General features: G+C 39.8%; 3 protein-coding genes across 3 annotated transcripts; 2 read left to right on the top strand and 1 right to left on the bottom strand.

Annotated features, from left to right (window-relative positions):
* Positions 1-1,188: 1,188 nt before the first annotated feature.
* On the bottom strand, positions 1,189-20,102 carry rb1 (retinoblastoma 1). The gene is made up of 27 exons (XM_034113342.1): positions 19,836-20,102; positions 18,824-18,944; positions 18,079-18,182; positions 17,666-17,800; positions 17,540-17,578; positions 17,133-17,182; positions 16,803-16,913; positions 16,301-16,446; positions 16,106-16,183; positions 14,938-15,047; positions 14,776-14,853; positions 14,165-14,252; positions 13,559-13,675; positions 13,403-13,459; positions 13,053-13,084; positions 12,824-12,900; positions 12,471-12,694; positions 4,955-5,070; positions 4,484-4,626; positions 4,105-4,250; positions 3,910-4,014; positions 3,694-3,807; positions 3,395-3,543; positions 2,970-3,000; positions 2,721-2,863; positions 2,585-2,631; positions 1,189-2,481 (listed from the first exon to the last, which is right to left on the bottom strand). Exons 1-27 carry the CDS (start codon positions 19,940-19,942, stop codon positions 2,417-2,419), a joined length of 2,733 nt encoding a protein of 910 aa, XP_033969233.1. The 5' UTR covers positions 19,943-20,102; the 3' UTR covers positions 1,189-2,416.
* LOC117468963 (lysophosphatidic acid receptor 6-like) lies at positions 5,634-8,058 on the top strand. Its single transcript, XM_034113354.1, has one exon. It carries the CDS (start codon positions 6,366-6,368, stop codon positions 7,458-7,460), a length of 1,095 nt encoding a protein of 364 aa, XP_033969245.1. The 5' UTR covers positions 5,634-6,365; the 3' UTR covers positions 7,461-8,058.
* On the top strand, positions 9,687-12,303 carry LOC117468972 (lysophosphatidic acid receptor 6-like). Its single transcript, XM_034113365.1, has 2 exons — positions 9,687-9,771; positions 10,899-12,303. Exon 2 carries the CDS (start codon positions 10,952-10,954, stop codon positions 11,930-11,932), a length of 981 nt encoding a protein of 326 aa, XP_033969256.1. The 5' UTR covers positions 9,687-9,771; positions 10,899-10,951; the 3' UTR covers positions 11,933-12,303.
* Positions 20,103-21,118: the final 1,016 nt, after the last annotated feature.

Here is a 21,118-nt window from a genome sequence, read left to right on the forward strand (position 1 = left end):
AGCGAAATATATGTTGACATTTTTCTTCCACCTTCCTGTTAACATGTTAAGCTCTTATCCTCTCTGCTTTGATTACTTTACTGGCTCTTTGTCAGTATAGTAACAGTCAAATTAACTGTAGCCTATAGTGAGTGTGGTATAATTATTTGTGGTTTGGATGGCGATGGCACATATTTGGAAAGTGTTACTTGGGCCTACATTTTTTACAAACCAATCAATCAATTAGCACAGAAAATAATCAGTAGGCCTATATTCAATCACAGGAAATATTATCATTTGTTGCAGTCCGGTACAAAATTGTAAAAAAAATAGAGCTCAACCAATAAATATCTACATTAATAATACTCTAATTATATAGCATATAATATACAGTATACATATAGTATATTAAATATAACTACATCACATTGAAAAAACTGAAACGTTAACCTGAATTAAATACATTATGCCAACAAATGTCCCATTAGGTGTGTAGTTTAGTTATATATTAAGTTGAACTTAATATCTTTTATTTAAACTTAATATTATTTCTTTAACTAACCTAATAGTTATGTGAAATTGTTGACACTTTTTCAGTGCAGTCAGAGGGGCCAGTTTATCTGTATTGAGTACATTTACTTTTTTGACTGATTATACTTTTATCTATGCAATATTTCAATGCAAAAACTGAAATGTATTATTTGTACAGTGTGGAATTAATACTTTAAGTATTTAATAAGCACTGTGTTATTTTCAGAAAATATTTCTATTTTTAGTCAAGCACAGTCAAATATGACCATGTGCACAGTGACATGTTTCCCTTTCTGTCTGTGATCGTGTGTGGAAGTGAATCCTGATTGGCTGCTTCCCAGCAGAGGGGGTAAAAGGACCGTAGTAGACCTAAAGCTATTTTGTTATGACTGCAATGCTAGAAATACAGAAGATGATAAAACATGACGGGTGGCAATAATGACTCGAACAAATATATATTCTTGGTAGAAGGTTTGGCTAATATGGGTTTGGTTACATTCTGGATTTTAACTCAAATAAAGATGTTCTTCTCTCTCAATTTTTCTGGGCCTGATCATAAATAATCTTGGTTGAGATTATTTGAGTCATAAGACGTATTTAATGATAATTTTAGCCTTCGGATGGGAAACAGGGCCCTGTACAAGAGCTGACCAAAATAAAAGAGAAATGTGTCATGTGAATCCTGAAAAAGAAGAACTAAAATTAGTCATGTTTATTTTTCGGAATATTTCATCATAGGAAAACTTGCCAAATTGTCAAAAGACCACACGACCCAGACACAACCCCTTAGAGCGCTTTGTAACAGCCCTGACATAACATACAAATCAGAATGAGTAAAATCATAATGCTCAGTCTTTCAGCTGGTTATTCAGTTACTGCCAATAACGGAAAACAACAAAATCATATTTTCAAAAGAAATATTTACTACATTTTCAAGGAACTACTTCAATAAAGTACAATATAAACACATTAATTAAAAAATGAACTCTGCAGTTGACATTTCAAGCAATATTTTCCCTTGTAGTACTTGAGTTCACATCTTAATGCTGTATGTGGTTTGTATGTATCATCCCCCCCCCCCTTTACCAACTTGTTGTTAGAAAAATGTGACTGAGAACATAGTCGTTAAGTTAAAACTCATCAGGAGGCGTTTGATGTGTAGCCACTCAAAAGTAATACGAAAGTTACTATTATTGTATACAGAAAAAATAAATGAGCAGTACATCAAATCCTATGATACTACACATTTTGGTTGAGTGCAAATGATAAACTATATAATTGTCCTTGTCTCATCTTATCGTTCCACTTTATGACACAAACTAAACTTTTTCTAGGTGTTCTAAGAATTTTCCCATTCAAGACATGAGTTTGAAAGGAAAGACGCTGCACGGAAAGACATTTGGACTTCCATCTGAAGCGACATTTAACCCTTTCTGAAGAGGACGATCATGATTTAACACCTGAAATGTTGCATCGTGATAGAGACATTTTAAAAGAAGAACGGTCAACATATGAAGCTCCTAATGTCGGTTCAACTTCATTATTTAACGGGAAAACCAACGATACACCTCGACAGCGCTTTGACAATTGCGAACATCCTTGAGAGTGAAAACTATGATTCCTAATAACACCCACAAATTAATACCACTCTTAAAACCAAACACACTTGCATTTTTAAAGTCAAAATTCAAATGAAATTCAATGACCTCATCCATTATTCAGTTAAAAAACACAAAAAGAGGAGAAAGCCCTCTATATTCACATATTACTCCTCAAAGACGAAGTTAAATACAAACTAAAAATCAAATACTAAATGTACAGAGGAACGTGTTTTTCACTTTGTGTGTGAACAGTAGAAATAGTGTTCACGTTGTGACAAACAGTGCAGGTCAGTTCAGTAGCGTAGTTATTCCTTCCTCAGTTCTGCGTCCTCCTTCATCTTCTGCTCCTGCACGCGACTCCGAGTGGAGCCTACAGAGACCAATCATCAAGATGTTAGAGGACCAAAGATGTGATAGACAGCAAGGACACATGAAGAAGATTTAATATAATATATAAAGCGGTTTGCACTCACTCAAATCTGTAAGCCTCTGTATGAGAGTAGACTCTCCTCCAGGTTTGCTGTAAATAAAAACAAACACAGTGAGCCCTATTCATGTTTGGATGCCATGATACATTGTGCTATAAATAAAACCCTGTTTGTGACCAACCTGCCATCGGCTTCATCTTGCCCGTCTACGTCGAAGCGTAGCCTCTTCAGGGGCTTCGGACCGGAGCCCATGTCCAGAGCTCTCTTAAAGGAGCGGTCGCTGCTGTTCACCATCTGGTTGATCTTCTGGAAGCGGTTGGACAGCTGCAGATGGAAACGGGCAGATAGAGTAAGTGAGAGAACAAATACATGGAATTGCAGATTCATTTTAATGAAATGCTCAGTGATTTTAAAAAGAAGATGTACGCACCCCGAAAGATTCCCCGATTGAAACCAGCATTCTGTGGAGGGAAAAACACAAATGAGAGAAAGTTGTGTGAAGATCGTGTTTTTACTCCATAACTATGTCAATGATCATGCTACTTCACAAGTGCAGTTGAAATGTTATCAGGTTTGCCCTATGTGGACAATACATGTTCTGCAGTGTTTGATCCAATAATCAGTCAAAATCAAAATTAAGTATAATATTGAGTAAACTGAAAATAAATGCTTCTTTTCTCATTAAAAAGAATGGTTACATGACATAAACAAACTGTTTTATTAAAGGGTTACAATTCTGAAAATACATGATTATACGCTAGTGAGGGAATGAAGTGCTTTTTCAAAGTAAAAGTGGAAATTAATAAGTAATATGTAATTTTATGGCAGTTCTTTAAAAACACTTTTTTGACTCACCTGGAGCGAGGAGTCATGATCCCCGGGGACATGCGGGGGTTTTTCAGAGGGGAGATGTACACGTTGTTGCTCCCAGGCACCCGGAGGGGGGAGTTGGGGAACTTGTAGGGGCTGCATGGTATTTGTGGGATCGGAGAAAGGGTGGGTGGCTAAAAGAAACAGAACAGCAACAATGAGAGGGTTTGTTAGCCGTGTGAGTTTATCAGATTATGAATGTATCAAAGTCAAACTGCAGATCCAACGTGGTGGAGGGGAGGGGGAGGGGGAGGGGGAGGGGGAGGGGGGCGGGGGGGGCTCACCCTGGTGGAGGCGTACTGCAGGATGTTGGTTTTCAGCCTCTGCATGAACACTTGGTTGTAGAAGACGATGATGGAGTCGTAGTGGCCTTCGGAGATTAACACGTGCTTAAAGGTCTGCAACATACAGGCAGACACCAAAAATGTTCACAAAAACATTTAAATTAAGTGTGATTAGAAAAGCAAAAAAAATATAGTTGTTAGCATTAAAGGTGTCACCTCCTGGTTGGTGTTGGCCATGTTCTTGTACGCTGTGACGATGGTCTTGAAGCGCAGATCAACGCTCTTCACTTTACATATGGCATACATGGCTGACATCATCAACTGCAGGAGAGAACAATGAGAGGCGGTTTGATATAAAAAACAGAGACAAAAAAAGTGCACGAGGAAACAGACGGGTGTATTTAGGGTTACCTGGTCGAGGTGGCGGTCTCTCATCAGCTCGTGCTCGTGCTGCAGCGTGTGCTGGAACAGAGTCCATATGATGGGCTCCAGCTCGGGGTGCGAGGACAGCAGGTAGGAGCAGAGGATCTTCAGCCTGCTGTAGGCCAGGCGGTACACTGCAGAGAGAGGACACACCAGAGACGGTTGGAAATGAATGAACTCGATTTTTCACCTTGTGTTGTATGTCTCCACGGGAGGTTCCCTAGATATTTGTATTAGTGTGACTTCAAAAACATGCTGTGTGAGGTCAGAGTGACCTCAATCTAACCAAGGGAAAACAGTTGAACATTTTTCTGACAGTGATGTTGATCAATGAGAATAAATATCTTCGGTTGGAAAGTCAGCTTACATTTTTTATAGAAGAGGCTGAGAGAGTTGGACTTTGGGAGTCGTGCGTTCTGGGTCGAAGGCTGAGAGGAAACCTGAGAGCTGGGCGGGGCGGGGGAGTCAGGAGGCAAAACACGGGAGCCGGGACGCATGGGGGACAGGTATCTGTAGGGACAATAGGGAAACCGCATGTCATTTACACCATAAACATTCAAGATAACAATATGTTAAAATCACACAATGGGAGGTTTTAGTAAAACAGGTTCAAATCCTCAGAGAGAAAGGCTCATGGTAGGTTAGTCATGGAATTTAAAAGTTTTCTTTTTACTAGTATTATGATGCATGCAATGCAACTATAAAGTTAAACACTATGTGACTTGTTGTAATGACTCATAGTGGTTTCCCAACAGTTTAAGGAAGTTATATGGTCTAATAAAGTTCTCAGAGCTGTTTCTCAGCAGCAACTGCCAGAGAGATAAGTAGGTTGACTCACAGGTCGGCTGCCGTGTGGTTGTGCTGCAGCGGTTGGCTGAAACTGGCCGGGGTCTCCACCTGCTCCGCGGCGCCGCTCTCATGCTCCTGTGTTAGCAGCTCAAACAGTGGTGAGCCCTGCAGAGACACAAACAGGATTATATATAAATATATTTACAATATCTTGCCGCCTCTTTCATGGCTTACATGTTTATTCAGAAAAACATTTACATTTTACACACCTAATTTCCTTTGCAAAAACACACCCGTCAAATTATAATAGGGGCTGCTGATATGTCTGTTCCTCATTGTATACACAATTTACCCAAGGACACTCCCTATAGCATCCTCTCTGATTTGACTGATAACCGAAAGAGCCTCTAAATACCAACATATCCAATCCTGCCTACACACTGTAAATATCCTCAACAATTCTCAAACAACATTTAACTCCAGATTAAATGACATACAGACCAGTGTAGTACTGGAATATCAGCATGTTTACACCAGGCCAAAACTCAGTGTTGAGATCATACAGGGCAGTGGGTGCGGTTTACTACTCAGCCATTTGCACAGCGGCTGCAGGTATAAACCTGTCGTTAGCACATTCTTTGTGTAGCACATGCCACACCTGGCTGTAGCGAATGACACATTTTGAAAGTACACTTGTATTCGATTGCTATGACAGCATGCATAGAGGTGTAGCGGATGCCAACACGGCAATGTTTATTTAGACGCGTTTATTTAAGTAGAATTTTAAGATTTGGGAGGTTGATCTAAACACACCTCTATCAGTCAAGAAGAAAATAATGCAGCACAACAATGTCAGACTACATATTCAAATGAGTGTAAAAACAAAGCAGTGATGGGAGGACTTTGACTCCAGTGGAGGCTCCTCCCTGTGTGTTTGAACAGTCCAGTAGATCAGAGCAGTCTGCTAAGAGGTTTCTGGTTTACAGTCTGGCCGGAGCAGAGTCAAACCTCTGGAACTCAAGAGGAACAAACACCATGCCCCGCGGGGCTGCTGCAGGAACTGACAGGAAACAAAAGAAGGGAAGAACCACTCGAATGCTCACGCCGTTGAGGAGAGGCACATGATTCTACTCTCACAGGGGATTAGAGCTGTGAGAGACTGGAAAACGTTCTGAACGAGGATTTCTGACTGCAGGACTCTTTCACTTTCAGAATATAAGGACTTTGGATACTAATACAGGTATTTTGAGGAGTTGCCGTATACTTTCTGGTATATAACATAACCACACAAGCTGAGCCTTCTTTAGTATTCAAGGACCGCCTTTCCTACCCAAATGAAGCGTAACGTTTCCCTGCCTAGAGCACATGGTTGGATTAAGAGACTGGATTTTTATGACTAACACAAGTAAACGATTGAGGAGCACATTTTAACTCTGTAAAAGTTACAACCCGGTATAAAAATGGATAACCACATCTTTACAACCACACCAAGCTCCGTTCACATTTTCATGAATTGCAGCAAGAATGACGGCTTCAAGTACCCACTGTACAGCTCGGTTTTCAGCGTGGTGTTTGTTGTTGGACTTATATTTAACATGGTGGCTATTTACATTTTTGGCTGTACACTGAAGCTGCGGAACGAGACCACGACCTACATGATAAACCTTGTAGTTTCAGACTTTCTCTTTGTCCTGAGCCTGCCTTTTCGGATTGTTTACTTCATTAGACGTGAGTGGATGTTTGGAAGCGTGCTCTGCAAGATCTCTGTGGCCCTGTTCTACACCAACATGTACGGCAGCATCCTCTTCCTCACCTGCATCAGTGTTGACCGCTTCCTGGCCATCGTGCACCCGTTCCGCTCCCAGGCAATTCGTACTAAGAGGAACGCCAAACTGGCATGCTGCACAGTGTGGGTGTTGGTTCTTTCTGGAAGCGTTCCCACTGGCTTTCTTTTGGCCACCACTTCACCCAAAAATGCCAACTCCTCTTCCAACTACTGCTTTGAAAACTACTCTGAAAATCAGTGGAAGGCGGAGCTATCCAAGGTGGTGGTGTTTATTGAGACTGTGGGCTTCATCATCCCATTGTTGCTCAATGTCTACTGCTCCATAATGGTGCTACGGACACTGAGGCAACCCCAAGTCCTCTCCCGCGGCGGGACCCTCAACAAGACAAAAATATTAAGGATGATCTGTGTGCATATTTTCATCTTCTGCTTCTGTTTCATTCCCTACAATATTAATCTCATATTCTACGCCATGGTCCGCTCCAAAGTCCTAAAGGGATGCAACGTAGAATCTGTGGTCAGAACCATCTACCCCATAGCGCTGTGCATAGCAGTGACCAACTGCTGCTTTGATCCAGTCATTTACTACTTCACTTCAGAGACCATTCAGAGCTCCATCAAACGCAAGTCCACAGTATGGCACAACGGTGCGAGGCTATTCGAGAGACTACAGATGGACAGCTCACAAAGCAGTCCAAACACAACACCCAAAAGCCTGGTCCTGCGGTCTCCGAGAACCGAAGAGTATCACAATGAGTCCACAGTCTGATGTCGACTCCATTATGGAACATGATAAATAATTAATTGATTGCTGGTGATTTCAATCTGAGGACGTAGGTGGAAGCAGAGTGACCTCAATAACAACACATCAACACAACGGTTACTAAGGAGTTACTCTCATCTACTTGACGCCACAGAGCAGAGACTTTAGACGTGGAGTTAAGACACTGATCCCTTTTGAGTCGATAGAAGAGTGGAACAAGTCAAGGAAGAACAGGAAGTGTGTCGCGGCATAGATACTCTTGTGTGGGCTACCAGTTCACAACACAAGTTTGAAAACAAGTGTGTATTAGTGGAAATGACATGTGTGTGTTTTAGCCATGGTAATGCGCACTGGGCTGAAAATAAGTTTCAGCTTTTGCACAGATGACATTGTAATTGTAGTCTTATTTCCCAGAGCAGACTCTCCTTTTTAAAAAGTCTGCTTTGGCAATGCTGAACAAGTATTACAACTCTTTTTGATGTACTGTACATTTTACAAGTATTTGTGGCCTGATTATGGCTTTGAACCACTTTATGGAGAATTGCGTCTATAGCAGCTTTTTCCCCATTCACTGAAAGCAAATAAAAGCGTTTTTAACTTAAAAGGCTTTGAGTTTGAAATTCGTAACCTGTTTGATAGTGTGGTGATATATTTGATAGTATCAGGGTATCAGTTTTTCATATGAAACACTTTGGGTGCAACCGAATGGTTTGTCGAGACTGATTAGTCATACAAGCACCAGCAACACAACCACAGGTGTACCGTACGCTATGAATGCACAATGACTCAATACGTTTGAAAATGTAGATTAGAGGTCAATATTTAACAGCTGCACATTGCACCGGCCAACACAGCTCTAACACTGCCAATGGCCTTATCTCAATAGGTGGTTATATCTGTAGACATGCTGGGATGATGACAAAACTTGAAGCCAAATTTGATGAGAATTATTTAAAAGATCTCAGCTAGACTGGCTACATATCGGACCATTATGTCTGTTGAAAACAGCTGAGAGAAAGTGGAATATGCTGCAGCTTGAATATTTGTTCATTCTTGGAGAAGCTGTGTGCTGCAAGACTGAGCATTGCTGCATTCCTCATGCTGCCTGAGGGTCTGCAGTGACAGGGGTAGACTCATCACACATCGCTGCTGTGGATTGTGAAACTTCAGCAGGCGAGCGACAACATGCCTCACGGGGAAGAAGTGCGTTTACAAAATAAGGCACGTTAATGGTTGCTGCAATCCTGAGAAAGATCTGGAAAATAACTCGGAATGTAAACTTAAAACTGGCATCTTAGAGAAAAGCAACCCGCACTTTATTAAGTTTTTCTTTGCTATGTTTGGGCTTTGTTGATTACATCACGTAAATAGACTTAATAAAGAAGCAGCTGGACCTTTTTCAATCATTATAAAAGCAATATTTTAGTGGATAACTGGTTTTAAAGCAGGGTAGGTCATTCAAATGAGGGTTGGTTTGATAATCACACAACCATGTTCCAGTTTCTCAATCAAGACATGTTGTCTTCCCCATATATTACTTGTACATTTCCATCTAAATGTGTCTGATAAGGACCAAGTGGTGTGTAGTTAAATGGTAATGTTTTTTATTAGCCTAATATTCACCAAATCAAGATTATTCAAACAGAGCCTAACATAGCTTTAAATACATTCAAATGTTGTAGTGGAAAATCTGATGTGAAAATGAAATAGAATCCCTCTTTACTCAGGTGCTAAGACTTGCATTTTGATTTGTTTGAGTAATTCAGACACACATTACATGAAAAGGCTATTATCCACTAACTCAGATCTACACACTGACTTGTTGATCCCTGCCAGACCCAAGGCTGACACACAGGACACACTTTCAGTAAATTATTGCTATTCCTTTTATCTGTACAGTTAATGATTACCTCCAATCAAGCGTGTATGTTTTTAACAAGAAGCCATAAACACGACACCCACCATGACAGTCATGAAACAACCTGTGCTTAATTGTAAGGCTGATCACAGAATTCAGTCAAATAAGAAAAGTCGTTTGTTGAAAATAACAAGTCTTTCCTCAAGCCAACTGTGTGATGAGTAATTTTAAAGCTCATAAAATGTTTTTATATTAGGTAAATAAAACAAACTACAAGACATGCGGCTAGGATAGGAGGGAGAGGAGAGGGAGAGGAGAGAGAGGGAGACCCTGACCTGTGAGTAGGTGTAGGCGTGAACTGCTCCCATCAGTAGCATGTGCACCGTTACAGCATCCTAACAAATGATCCAGCTGTCTACAAGAATCACTTCATGACTGCATGGATGCGACTTGATACTGGTGAGTTTATCTTCCAATATCCTTCTCAGTTTTATATGCAAAGACTAGTAATAGAAAATACTTCAATATTTCAATTTAATGAAATGAAAACAGCAATTTACTGTATAAACCTATCAAGATGTAGTAGAAACTTAACAGTTGAATCCACAAAAAGTATCTAATGGCAGAGAAAATGCAATGCTTGAGAATTTCTTCGGCTTTTAGGGCTAAGGAACCACCTAATAGGATTTGATCTTAGGACACAAAACAATTCTTAAAACAATATCAAGATCATTTCAACAGCTGGATACTCATCAGACACTCAGTGTGACAAGTGAAGGATTATACAGGAGTTGATTTCAGATCAATAATGCACATAAATATGAAGGGAGAAAAAGTGTTTTGAAAAAATATGTTTCTCAATTCCATGGGTCATAGAGAAAAGAAGTCTTGTCAAAATTGTTACTGATGATTATGTAATAATGAAAGTGATGATGGATGTTCATGGACTCAAAACAGTCTCACATTGTGTATTTGAAAATGTATTTTAATAATATTATTCTTCAGTCATCGGTATTGTTTAACAGAATAGTTATTTTGGGACTGGAGTGTTTATAGAATTACGTAAAATAATAGAGGACAAGGTACAAAAATATCCTGATGACGTTATGTATTCCAAACGCAGGAAAAAGAGGCATTTGTAAAGTTCTCACAATCATACTCTTACCAATAAAGACTAAAATATACTTAGCTGGATATTTGATAACGCATCGCAGACTAAAGCCTAGAACTGACTATCAAGTTAAATCAACAATCAACTTCACCAAATGTGATTTTACTGCCTGGGGAACAGTGTTAGATGGCGAGGTGATTCTTTTCCCCACCCCACTGCATCTAATGAAACTACATGTTTGCTTGTTTTATGAGCAGGAAGTTGCAGTCAAAACTTTATTGACAGTTAGACTATATCCTTGCATATGAAATATATATATATGTTAGCTGAAGCTGTGTATTCATGTCACCTCAACAAATTTACATTCCATAAAAAACAGCAGAGTTTAATAAGACTTTACGAGCCACAGGTTTAACTGCCATTAAACCTGTTCTTTTCACTCACTGTATGTTCACTTTAATTTGATTTCCTCCAGGTATACGAGTGACACTGCGTTAAGTGTGCTGGAAAAGTCAATCATTTTAAGACATGGACGTGTGGAATATGAGTGATGTGGCAGCCAAGCCTGTGTCCCCTCTGTCTAACTGCACGGTGGACACCAGCTACCGCTTCACCTTCTATCAGGTGTCCTACAGCATCATCTTCCTGCTGGGGTTGGTCACCAACAGCCTGGCTCTGCGCAGGCTGTGTCTGTCTCCCTGCACCATGAACAGCACAGCCATTTACATGGTCAGCCTCTCTGCTGCTGACATGTTTTTTGTAATCTCTCTGCCTCTGAGAATATTCTACTACCACCAGAGGGCCAGAGCCAAGACAGGAGACTCATCCAGTTGGACTTTTAGTGTGGCGTACTGCCACCTCACTTTCACCCTCAAATACATCAGCCTGTACGGGGGCATCTTCTTCCTGGTGTGCATTGCTGTGGACCGTTACTTTGCCGTAGTGCACCCGCTGGCCTCTACGCTCCGCAGGCTGCGTGTCGCACAGCTGGTGAGTGGGGGGATCTGGTGCCTGGTGCTGGGGCTCAGTGTGAGTCTGCCTCTGCTGCGCTTTGCAGCCGCTCACCAGCACCAGCCCTGTCTGCTGGACCCCTCCTCCCAACGCCACCGCAAAATCATCCTGGTAGCTCTGGGCCTAGTCTTGGGCTCATTTCTGCTGCCCGCTCTGCTTCTCCTCTGCAGCTACTGCAGGGTGCTGAGGGTGCTTCGCCATCCGAGACACCGCTCTCGCAGCCAGCGCCGAGGCCGCCAGCACACTCTCACCATCATTTACTGGGTGCTCGGCATCTTCCTGCTCTGCTTCGTCCCCTATCACATCAACCTCCTGGGATACACTCTCACACACGTGGGACTGCTGCCCTATTGTGGCCTGGCAAAGGTGACCAAGGCGGTGCACCCCGTGGTGCTTTCACTAGCAAGCTCCAATTGCTGCCTAAATCCACTCATCTACTATTTCTCCAGCAGCATGTTGCACAGGGAGGCGCCCGGGGGAGGCAGTGGCAGCCAGTGACACAGATCATTTCTATCATTATCTTAAAAGCACTCGATTATTCAATTGTCCAGGACTTCTTCTATTCTACTACTACAGCATCCTGTTGCTCCTACTGTGTCTGCAGTTCTTCAGAAGTTAAACTAAGATAACTCTGTGTGTGTTGAACATGTAGTCTGTATCATTGTAAGGCATTATAATGTTGAACAGGCTTGTGTGTTTGCTTTGGTGCCATGCTACTATAAGAAGCACAATGACAGCTTAGTTATTTTGTTTTGTGTACTCCGACAGTTTAATGTGCCTGTAACATATTGATATGCTATGACTTTTTTTTAATATATGTAGTGAATGTAACATGTTGCCTCATTTTCCAGAATGCTGCTCAAACCTTATAAAGTATGTTGATCTTGTAATTCTTAAAATGTAGTAATAATACTGTGGAAAAATAATTGTGGGTATTTTTTTCTTTGGCCAATAATGTTGTGTATGCATGAATCTCATTAACATCCTGAGAGATTATTTCTAGCATACTGTAGTGGTGATGAGAGATCAAACTCACCGGCCTCCATGCAATCCTCTCCATGATGAGGTTCTCGCTGGTCTCCAGATGTTTGACGATATCTTTGCTCAGAGTGGGCTCTGCCTTGATGAAACTCTCGATGACTTTGTAGAAGTCGAACGCAGAGAGGTTGACCACATCCAGGATCCAGGGGAAACACACGTTTGTTTCAACGGGGTCACCAGAGCCCCCATGGTTGTATCCTCCAGTCTTAAAACTGCTCTCTAATCATGAGAAGAAAACAACATTATTACAACTTGCTACAGATAACTGTAAGATGAAAGGAATTATATATTAAAGTTATTTCCCAATTAGTTAGAGAGAGGATCTGTTATAACTTGTAAGAAAATTACCTCCATAGGTTGCCATCACTACCTCCAAAGCGCAGGCGAGCAGTGATGTGTGGAACGTGGAGTCATTGAGGAGTTTACTGGAAGTAAAACCATTTGATTTAGCTCAAGGCAAATAACTCTTAAATGCTTATCTATTCTTCACCTCAAATAAAAATATATATAAAGCATGCATGAACAAGTAAATACAACGACTGATTTTTCATAATTGGGATTTAATAAAAACACATACCTGAAATTCTGCACGGAAAGTCGCTTCTCTTCCTATAAAATGGGAAGGGAACAAAACCAATAAGTTATTTCAGACATGTATAACGTCTACAGATCATGGTAGTTGCCTTCATTAAGATATTCTCTTAGCTCTTTAAAGCATAGGAAGTAAAAAAAGGCAAAAAAGTAATTGTTAGCAAATATAAAGTAGATTTATCAATTATGGATACCTAAGATACATTGCTTTGGGTTAAACCGGGAACTGCTACATTTAAACTTACCTAAGCGTTTCAAATAAATAAAAACAATGCAAATACAAAGTAAGTAAATAAAAAACAGTTGGAAACTTAATAAATCAAACAAATCAATTACCGATTTCAGCATCGCTTCCATGACTTTGTAATACAGTCTGACGCCGAGCTTAAATCTCTGAAAGAGGAAAGAATACACACAAGTCAGTGACAAGATTATTTAAGCACTGGAGTGTTGCCATTGTTGCTCATTGTCTTCTTCAGTGTTGGTTTATACCTGCAAACCGAGAACGACACAGCGCAGGCCGACAGCCTGGCCAAACCTCTGGCTGAACACCTGCCCGAGGGTCTCCAAACGCTTCAGCACGCCCTGCGTCGGGTCCACGGTGCAATTCTGGCAAAAATCATAATCACGATTATTTTGGTCAATAATTGATATCACGATTATTAAATACGATTATTCATTGACTTTGAAAACATCCATTTATTGAACTTTAAAACAAATACAAATAATAATTTGAACAGTATCTTTTTAACTGTTGATTACCCTGAACGTATAATTCAACTGAAAAACCAATACAAAAATAAATTAAATAAATGATACATTTATATTCACATTTAAATAAATAATATCAAAAATAATAAATACCAATAAACAAGATCAACAAATATTTTGGAGCGCACTCCAACAAGCTACTAAACATATGTAAATATGATAAATACAAATAAATTAGACTAAAATAAATTAGATCAAATATGTTGCAGTGCACTGTCACAACCGAGCAAAGCAAAATAATTGTTTTTTTCGATTATGTTGTTTTCGTAATTGTGGTAGGCCAAAATCATAATTGCGATTAAAATACGATTAATTGCACAGCCCTACTTTGAAATATGTAGCCAGGTTAGTGGATGGCTGATCTCCACTGGAGGTGAGGTCCCCTCTCAACTGCTGGATGGAGGTCATCGCAGCTCTGATGGGACAAAACACAAATCAGACAGTGCTGAAGGATGGAGATAAACCCAGAACAATGCACACAGTGAAATATGGGTAACAATCTTCATATGGCGCAAGAAATACCAGAACAATCTCAAATGTCCAACTTCAATATGTAGGAACATATACACATTAAACAATTAGGCTTTTAAAACATGTTTATAATATTTGCATATATCATGGTATACTCAAATATTTTTGTAAGCAACTATTTAAACCGTTGATTTTTATAATTTCGCATGAACTGTTACACACAGAGAAAACAGCTCTTCTCAATCCCTAACAATTATTGCCCTTGCACTTCAGGAACTTTGAAATGCACCAGTTGACCGCGAGCAGACAACAGTGTGTATAGACTTTAAGGTTTAAAACTGAAGAGATGATACAAAACAATTACATAAATAAATGAAAGATGTTGCTGAAAGTGAAGATGAGTACTCAGCCCTACTCCACTGAGATCACAGTAAAGGATTATTTCAAAAAGGAACATGTGAGCTCACCTGATTGGAGTTTGGGGAGGGATGAGTACGCCATCTTCATCTGGGAGGTTCTTCTTTGGCGTTCTTTCCACCTGTGATCTGAAAACAGGAGCCAATTATCAAACACGTTTCTTTAAACGATTTAAAGTGATGAACCAGACTCTGAATGATAATGGACATTACATCTCGACTTTAGGTGGCACAACAGTCTCATCTCTGTCAAAAAACAGCCGCCCATCGATGTCTCTGCTCTTGAGGTAGTGCTCTTCATATTGTTGGTTGATGTCATTTGCCTGTTGAAAGAAAAAGAAAAGGTTTACATTACTCTGCCATTCTTTTGAACGGTTCTGCAGAACGCAATGAATTGAAGAGAACTCCATTCAAAGTTATATTTTTGATAGTGTTAAATTGTTGCTGCATTATCCATGAGCTGTGCAGAAAACCACGACCTGCTGTATAAGACAATTCACTGTGGTAGAATTCCTAACTACTCTTTATTTTTGATTGTTATCTTGAGTTCCCCAAAAGCATTACATTTCATTACCTAAATGAATGTTACAAATGGAACATTTTAAAATAAAAGATAGGTCGGCAATCCTATAGATCAGCTAATGAGACAGAAACTGTCACAAGAAACCCCTGCACACAGTAGTTCTGTTGTAAACAGCCCGAAGACGGGCACAGCGGCATCATTACACCCATGCAAAATCACAACAATAATTTGGATGTAATCAAAGTTTGCCCCATAGGCGTAACTCCAGCCTCCCCTTTATACTCTTTTTGTCAATGTGCAAATCAGGCTGCAAACATCTGGAGTCCTCGTTGACCTCGTACAAAACTTGTCTGGAGATTTCAACTCTGTGAATCTCAAAAAGTAAACATCTAAAAAAAAAAGGGAATAGTCCAACTTGACTACAGAATGAACCTCATACACACCTGGCCCACCTTTCAATTTATTTTTCCAATAATCCAGAACTATCATAGATCAGATTGATAACAGGATATGATTATTTACATAAGCCTCTAAATATTGTGTGCCACCTGTTAGTTACTGGGGTAATGTACCAGTAGAATAAATATGTCTAGTAACCATGATAGGAGGAGTGTGTTGGTGTGAGTAAACAGTAGCATCCTGTCTCCTTTGTTTTACAGCAGCATTATATGACACTGAGACAATATGAAAGGATCCCCCGTTTGAGTACACATTTTCCTGACACTATGTATGAGAAACCAAACATGTATGAGCAGTAAATAGAACCACCACCAGCTGTCAGACACTTACACGTTCAACACAGCGAGAGGGATAAGAGATAACAAATAGAAACAGTACATGAAAAGCAATTGCCCCTACCTGAGGAAAATCTGGAGATCTGGAAAGATCCAGAGAGTCCAGGAAAGCTGAGAAACTGGTCTGGTATACATTCTTCACCTGGGGATAGATTTAGAATAAAAAGGGGCAAATGAGAATAAATACACACAGATCGAAGGGCAAAGAAAGAAATGTGCGTGATGACTGTAAGGACAATACAAAGAGGGGGACTCTGACCTCTTCTGCGTTGCATTCATTCTCTTCGCACAAGGTTTTGAGGAGCTGCAAATCCACCTCTGGCTCCGGAGGTCGGGTTTTGACTTTGCTCTGGTTGCGGCGAGATGTTCGTGTCGGAGGGCTCTGAACTTTGCTGATAGCCGATTCTGAGAGAAAAACATTGAAGGGCTTAGAAAATCCCTAGGTGCTGTAAGAAAACAAGTCCTTTCATATCACAGAATGTCCAAAGTACAGTTTATGTTTTCCATTTTCTATGGCCCAAAACCTTGAATAACAGAGATACTATTCTAAACAGATAAACTACTTAATTGTTAAACTATAGTATGATTTGCATATGCTTATAAGCAAACACCGAATTGATATCACATGTCCATCCTTGGTACTAAGAGGAGGGATAATTATTTGACGTTTTTCTTTTCCGACTTTAAGACCTGTTTGTACGATGAGAAGTCAGAACAGATTATGACAAAAGACAGAGGCTTAAGATGTGAATGAAGCTCACTGTAAAGAGGCTGCAGGAGGTCTGAAGGGCAACGCTTGATGAATAACTCCAGTGTACAAAGCAGCAGCTGGAACGATATGACCAGGTCATCCTCCATCTGCAAGGCTCTTCCTGGAAACAGCAGAGATGCAGCACATGAGAAGCTGCATCACAATACTACCACTACCAATGAAAACAGACAGTGAGGAGAAACATTTTCACTTGAGCTCTACGGCTGAGCACAGACAGGAAGGAAGGATGGAAAGGAGAAGATGGAACACTTTGAAAAGTATTAAGTGTGGTAACAGCTTGATGCTACTTGTTTTTGTTGTTGTTAATGTGTTAACCTACCTTTGGCCAAAAGGAACATTGTCCAGCAACTCCGCGTGGTCTCCCTCTCCCTTTGAAAAGAGACACTTAACCATTAATCACAAACCTGAGTTACGTTGTATTAACGCTGCAACAATTAATATACTATTCATTTATCTTTAAAGTGATTTTTCATGCAAAAAAAATGCAGATTTCAGACCCTCAAATATGGAGATTTACTGTTTTTCCCTGTTTTATATTATATTTAACTGAATGTCTTATTAGGACATATTAAACATGATGATCTTCACTATTTTCTGACATTTTACAAAAGTATTAGTTGATAATAGATACAATCTTTAAGAAAAACAACAACAACACAAGAACAGACTAAACATGAAGTGTTGTAAGTACACTTTACTCATGTGGGAAATCAGTGTGAAACTTACTGGTCATCAGAAACCAAAGCAAAGATGTTCTTGCATGTTCTGAAAAACAGGGGGGAAAAGGATGTTATCGATAACAACTCTGCTCTCAACAGTTGGATCAGGCAGTTGTACTTTAAGTTTACTCACTTCTCGAACCGCTGGTAGAGAGCCAGCGTCACATCGTACTTTTTCTCCACTCGCGTTAGTGCTGAGTTCACTTTGGTGCTTATAGTATCCATGTTCACATCCAACTTCCTCACCAGATCCACAAACTGCTTTACACTACAAAAGAGAGTGAGAACAATTAATTGTATAAAACTGAACACAAAATTAGGAAGGAAAGTCTAAATATCAAACAAAGGGTTCAGATTGACTGCAAATCAATGAGAACAAATAAAGACATCTTCAGCATCGCGCCTCAGCTTCATCACAGCTTGCATTTGGACCATTGTGCAAAAAGCAACCATGCGTTATCCATTTACAGATTGTCCATTTAAATGACTGATATAACATGCATTAATGTGTGTGAGTATTTGTCAACATGCATGTTGAGTACTTACTTCAGACTGACTGCTTTCAGAACCTGAGTTAAGGTGAAACAGGAGACATCCATGTCGATCCCCGACACAAACAGACAAGCTCCCCACACCCTTTTCTGAGTGTCCTGAAGTTATGTGAAAAAAGAACATTGTTAGAATTTATGTATAACGAAAAGCAATATTATTTGTATCACTGACACCATGCCATCCTATTCATATCATCCCGTCCTATTATCAGTGGGGTATTTCATCTGTTAGAACAAAGCAACCTTATATGTTATAATTCTATTAAGCAAAAACATCTTTGTTACGGACTGTTTAAATGTACTGGTTAGAAATTAAACTGAAATAGAACTTGGACTGTGATAGTACCTTCATGTCTGATACTGTATTCAGATACTGTTTGAAAGGCAATACAATACAGTACAGTTTTTGAATAGTACCACAGTTACTGTGGATAATCATAAACTTTGGTTTAAACATATTTTTAATTGTAAGGATCATTTGAGAAAGCTTTTGAATCACTGACATCAAGAGGGGTTTGGTTGTGATGGCATGTTCATTTGTCACTGCTGCAGTCTGAATGCCATGAGTGGCCATTTCAATCTGACCAAACAGCATAGTACGCAGGATATTTGATTGTTATCCTAATGTGTATTTTTCATCCAAAGTAATACATATCCACCTATGCCCATTACATTGCCTCAAAAGGACAACAAACAGGATTATATCTTTACAAATCTGTCATATACGTATAAATACATACAGCGATTTCCGCCATGGAGTCTTCAACAGATTTCCACAGCTTCCAGGCACGGTCACACAGCAGGTCTGTCACATGAAGGCTCTTACAAAGAGTAACAAATTCAGCGTCCTTGTCTCTGTGTCTGGAGGAAGAAGAAAACAAAATCACAGTTTCAGTACACCACATCATGCTGCCCATATGCAGAAGTGGAAGACGTATTCCTATCTTGTACTCTAGGAATACTCTGTTATTGTAAAAATCTTGCATTGCAAATGTTACTCGAGTGAAAGTACAATGAAAGTAAAGTAAAAAGTACTCATTATGCAGATTGGTCCATTGTATTATAAATATATTATATGTTTCGATTATAGTTATTGATGCATTAATGTGTTTATCACAGCTGGTAAACATGGAGCTAATTTTAATTGCTTTGTATACTGCAGGGTAGCATGTGGATTTGCTCCAGTTGTAAATAATGTCTAATTTAAGTGCTGATTATATATTAAATATCTTTAAACCCAATCTGCAAAGTAGTTAAAAGGTACAACATAAATGTAGTGGAGTAAAAGTACACTTTTAACCTTTGAATTGTAGTGCAGTAGAAGTACAAAGTAGCACACAATTAAAATACTCAAGTAAAATAATAGCATATCTAAATTGTACTTAAGTAGTATATTTGAGCGAATGAACTTAGTGACTTTACACCACTGCTGATATGACAACAACATCCCTGACTGCTAGTCCAACTCTGTCCCAGACTCAGATGTGTGTGTGTTTGTAGTACAGTGTTATATCTCATTTCTCAAGTGTGACTGTTGAGCCTTTGTGTATCAAAACAAAGACGTTAAAGCTGTGAATACATGCATGACTTTGTTTGAAGGAGCTAGCTAGTGAGCTGACGGTTAATAACGGTTAAGCTAGCTAGCAAGAGTAAAACACAAACAGCTTAACATTAAGATACATTGTAAACAAATGTAACTTAATGAACAATTCATTCGCGGTCTGTTGAATAACTCAAAACAACTTCTCTTACTTTTTAACAGATAACTCTGGGCTGTCCTTCTTGTCAGGAGAGACACTTTCAGCACTCTTCAGCTCCTTGCTCTGTGTCGTCCCCGTGTTGCGTTTTTTAGGTGGCATCTTAGTGTCCGTTTTACGAACAGACTAATATAATATATATTTGTTTTAAATAATAATTTCTTAAAGGCAACAAATGAGCTTCACTACGTTTAAAGCCCACTGCACAAGTTCCGTGGCAACAATACAACAATACAACAATACCCACAGGCTGACTGGCTTCCTGAAACCGTGGTGAAGAGGGTGTTCGTTTTGTTTCACCAGAGTGCGCGGCGGTGTGCCATGGCGGGCGGGGTCTTAAGGTTTAGGAGCCCTCCACAGTCAATGTTCACAATCCCGTGTATGCTAACCGGTTATCTAACCATTTATGATCGTTTGTGTATTTTAAATAGATTTGTATTTCTCTTAAGTTGTCTAAAATGTGAATGTGTACGAAGCGTGCGCTCAGTGGGATCACGTGATAACCTTAAACGAACTCACCCAAACCCACAAGAGGAAAACGCGGGAAAGTATATACGCAACATCCGCTCTCATTAGCATTTATCCCGCCATACAGAGGAGTTACAAAGGGTTGTCCGCTGCCCCGTAGGCTACTGTAGATAAAACATAGGCGACTCATCATTTCAGGCAGTAGATTGTTATTATAGTACAATGACGTAGATCGTTAATATTCGTTTCTTTACATTGCCCATTTCAATTTGTTTGTCGTTTGTTTTCCCTTTACTTATTAGGTTATTACGCAGTGTCTTGACTTTTTGTCATTCCCCAGAGGAGCATATTAGAACTAGAGAATGCAATTCCTGAAGAAATTGTTAGTGGGAATGCTTTATGCTGACGCTAAACTGCTATGCTGAAATGTAATGTGTAAGAAGAAAGTGAAGAATTTAGATTGAAATGATACATGAACACTGGGGGGCTTGAATGTGTGATGAGAGAAGAAAATAAAGTAAAAAGGCTTGGAAAAGCAGCAGAATATTTGATGTGCAAACTTTTGAACGAACTTGATGGCGAATGATCTGTCGCCATGCCAACGGCATTTAATGACATCCCATAATACGCTTAGATGCGTTGATGGCTGCATCGTTACCAAACCTGTGAAGTTTTGGGCCGTTTGGAGCATTTTCACTGAAGTTATGAGAAAACAGTGTTTCATGGCCAGTGTTGTGTTGTCATGGCAACGGCATTTGAAGAAATCTCAAAACTGTCCCGTAGATGTCTTCACGGCTGGACTGTTAGCAC

Source organism: Trematomus bernacchii, unplaced genomic scaffold, assembly GCF_902827165.1.
Source record: "Trematomus bernacchii unplaced genomic scaffold, fTreBer1.1, whole genome shotgun sequence".
NCBI classification, from domain to species: Eukaryota; Metazoa; Chordata; class Actinopteri; order Perciformes; family Nototheniidae; genus Trematomus; species Trematomus bernacchii.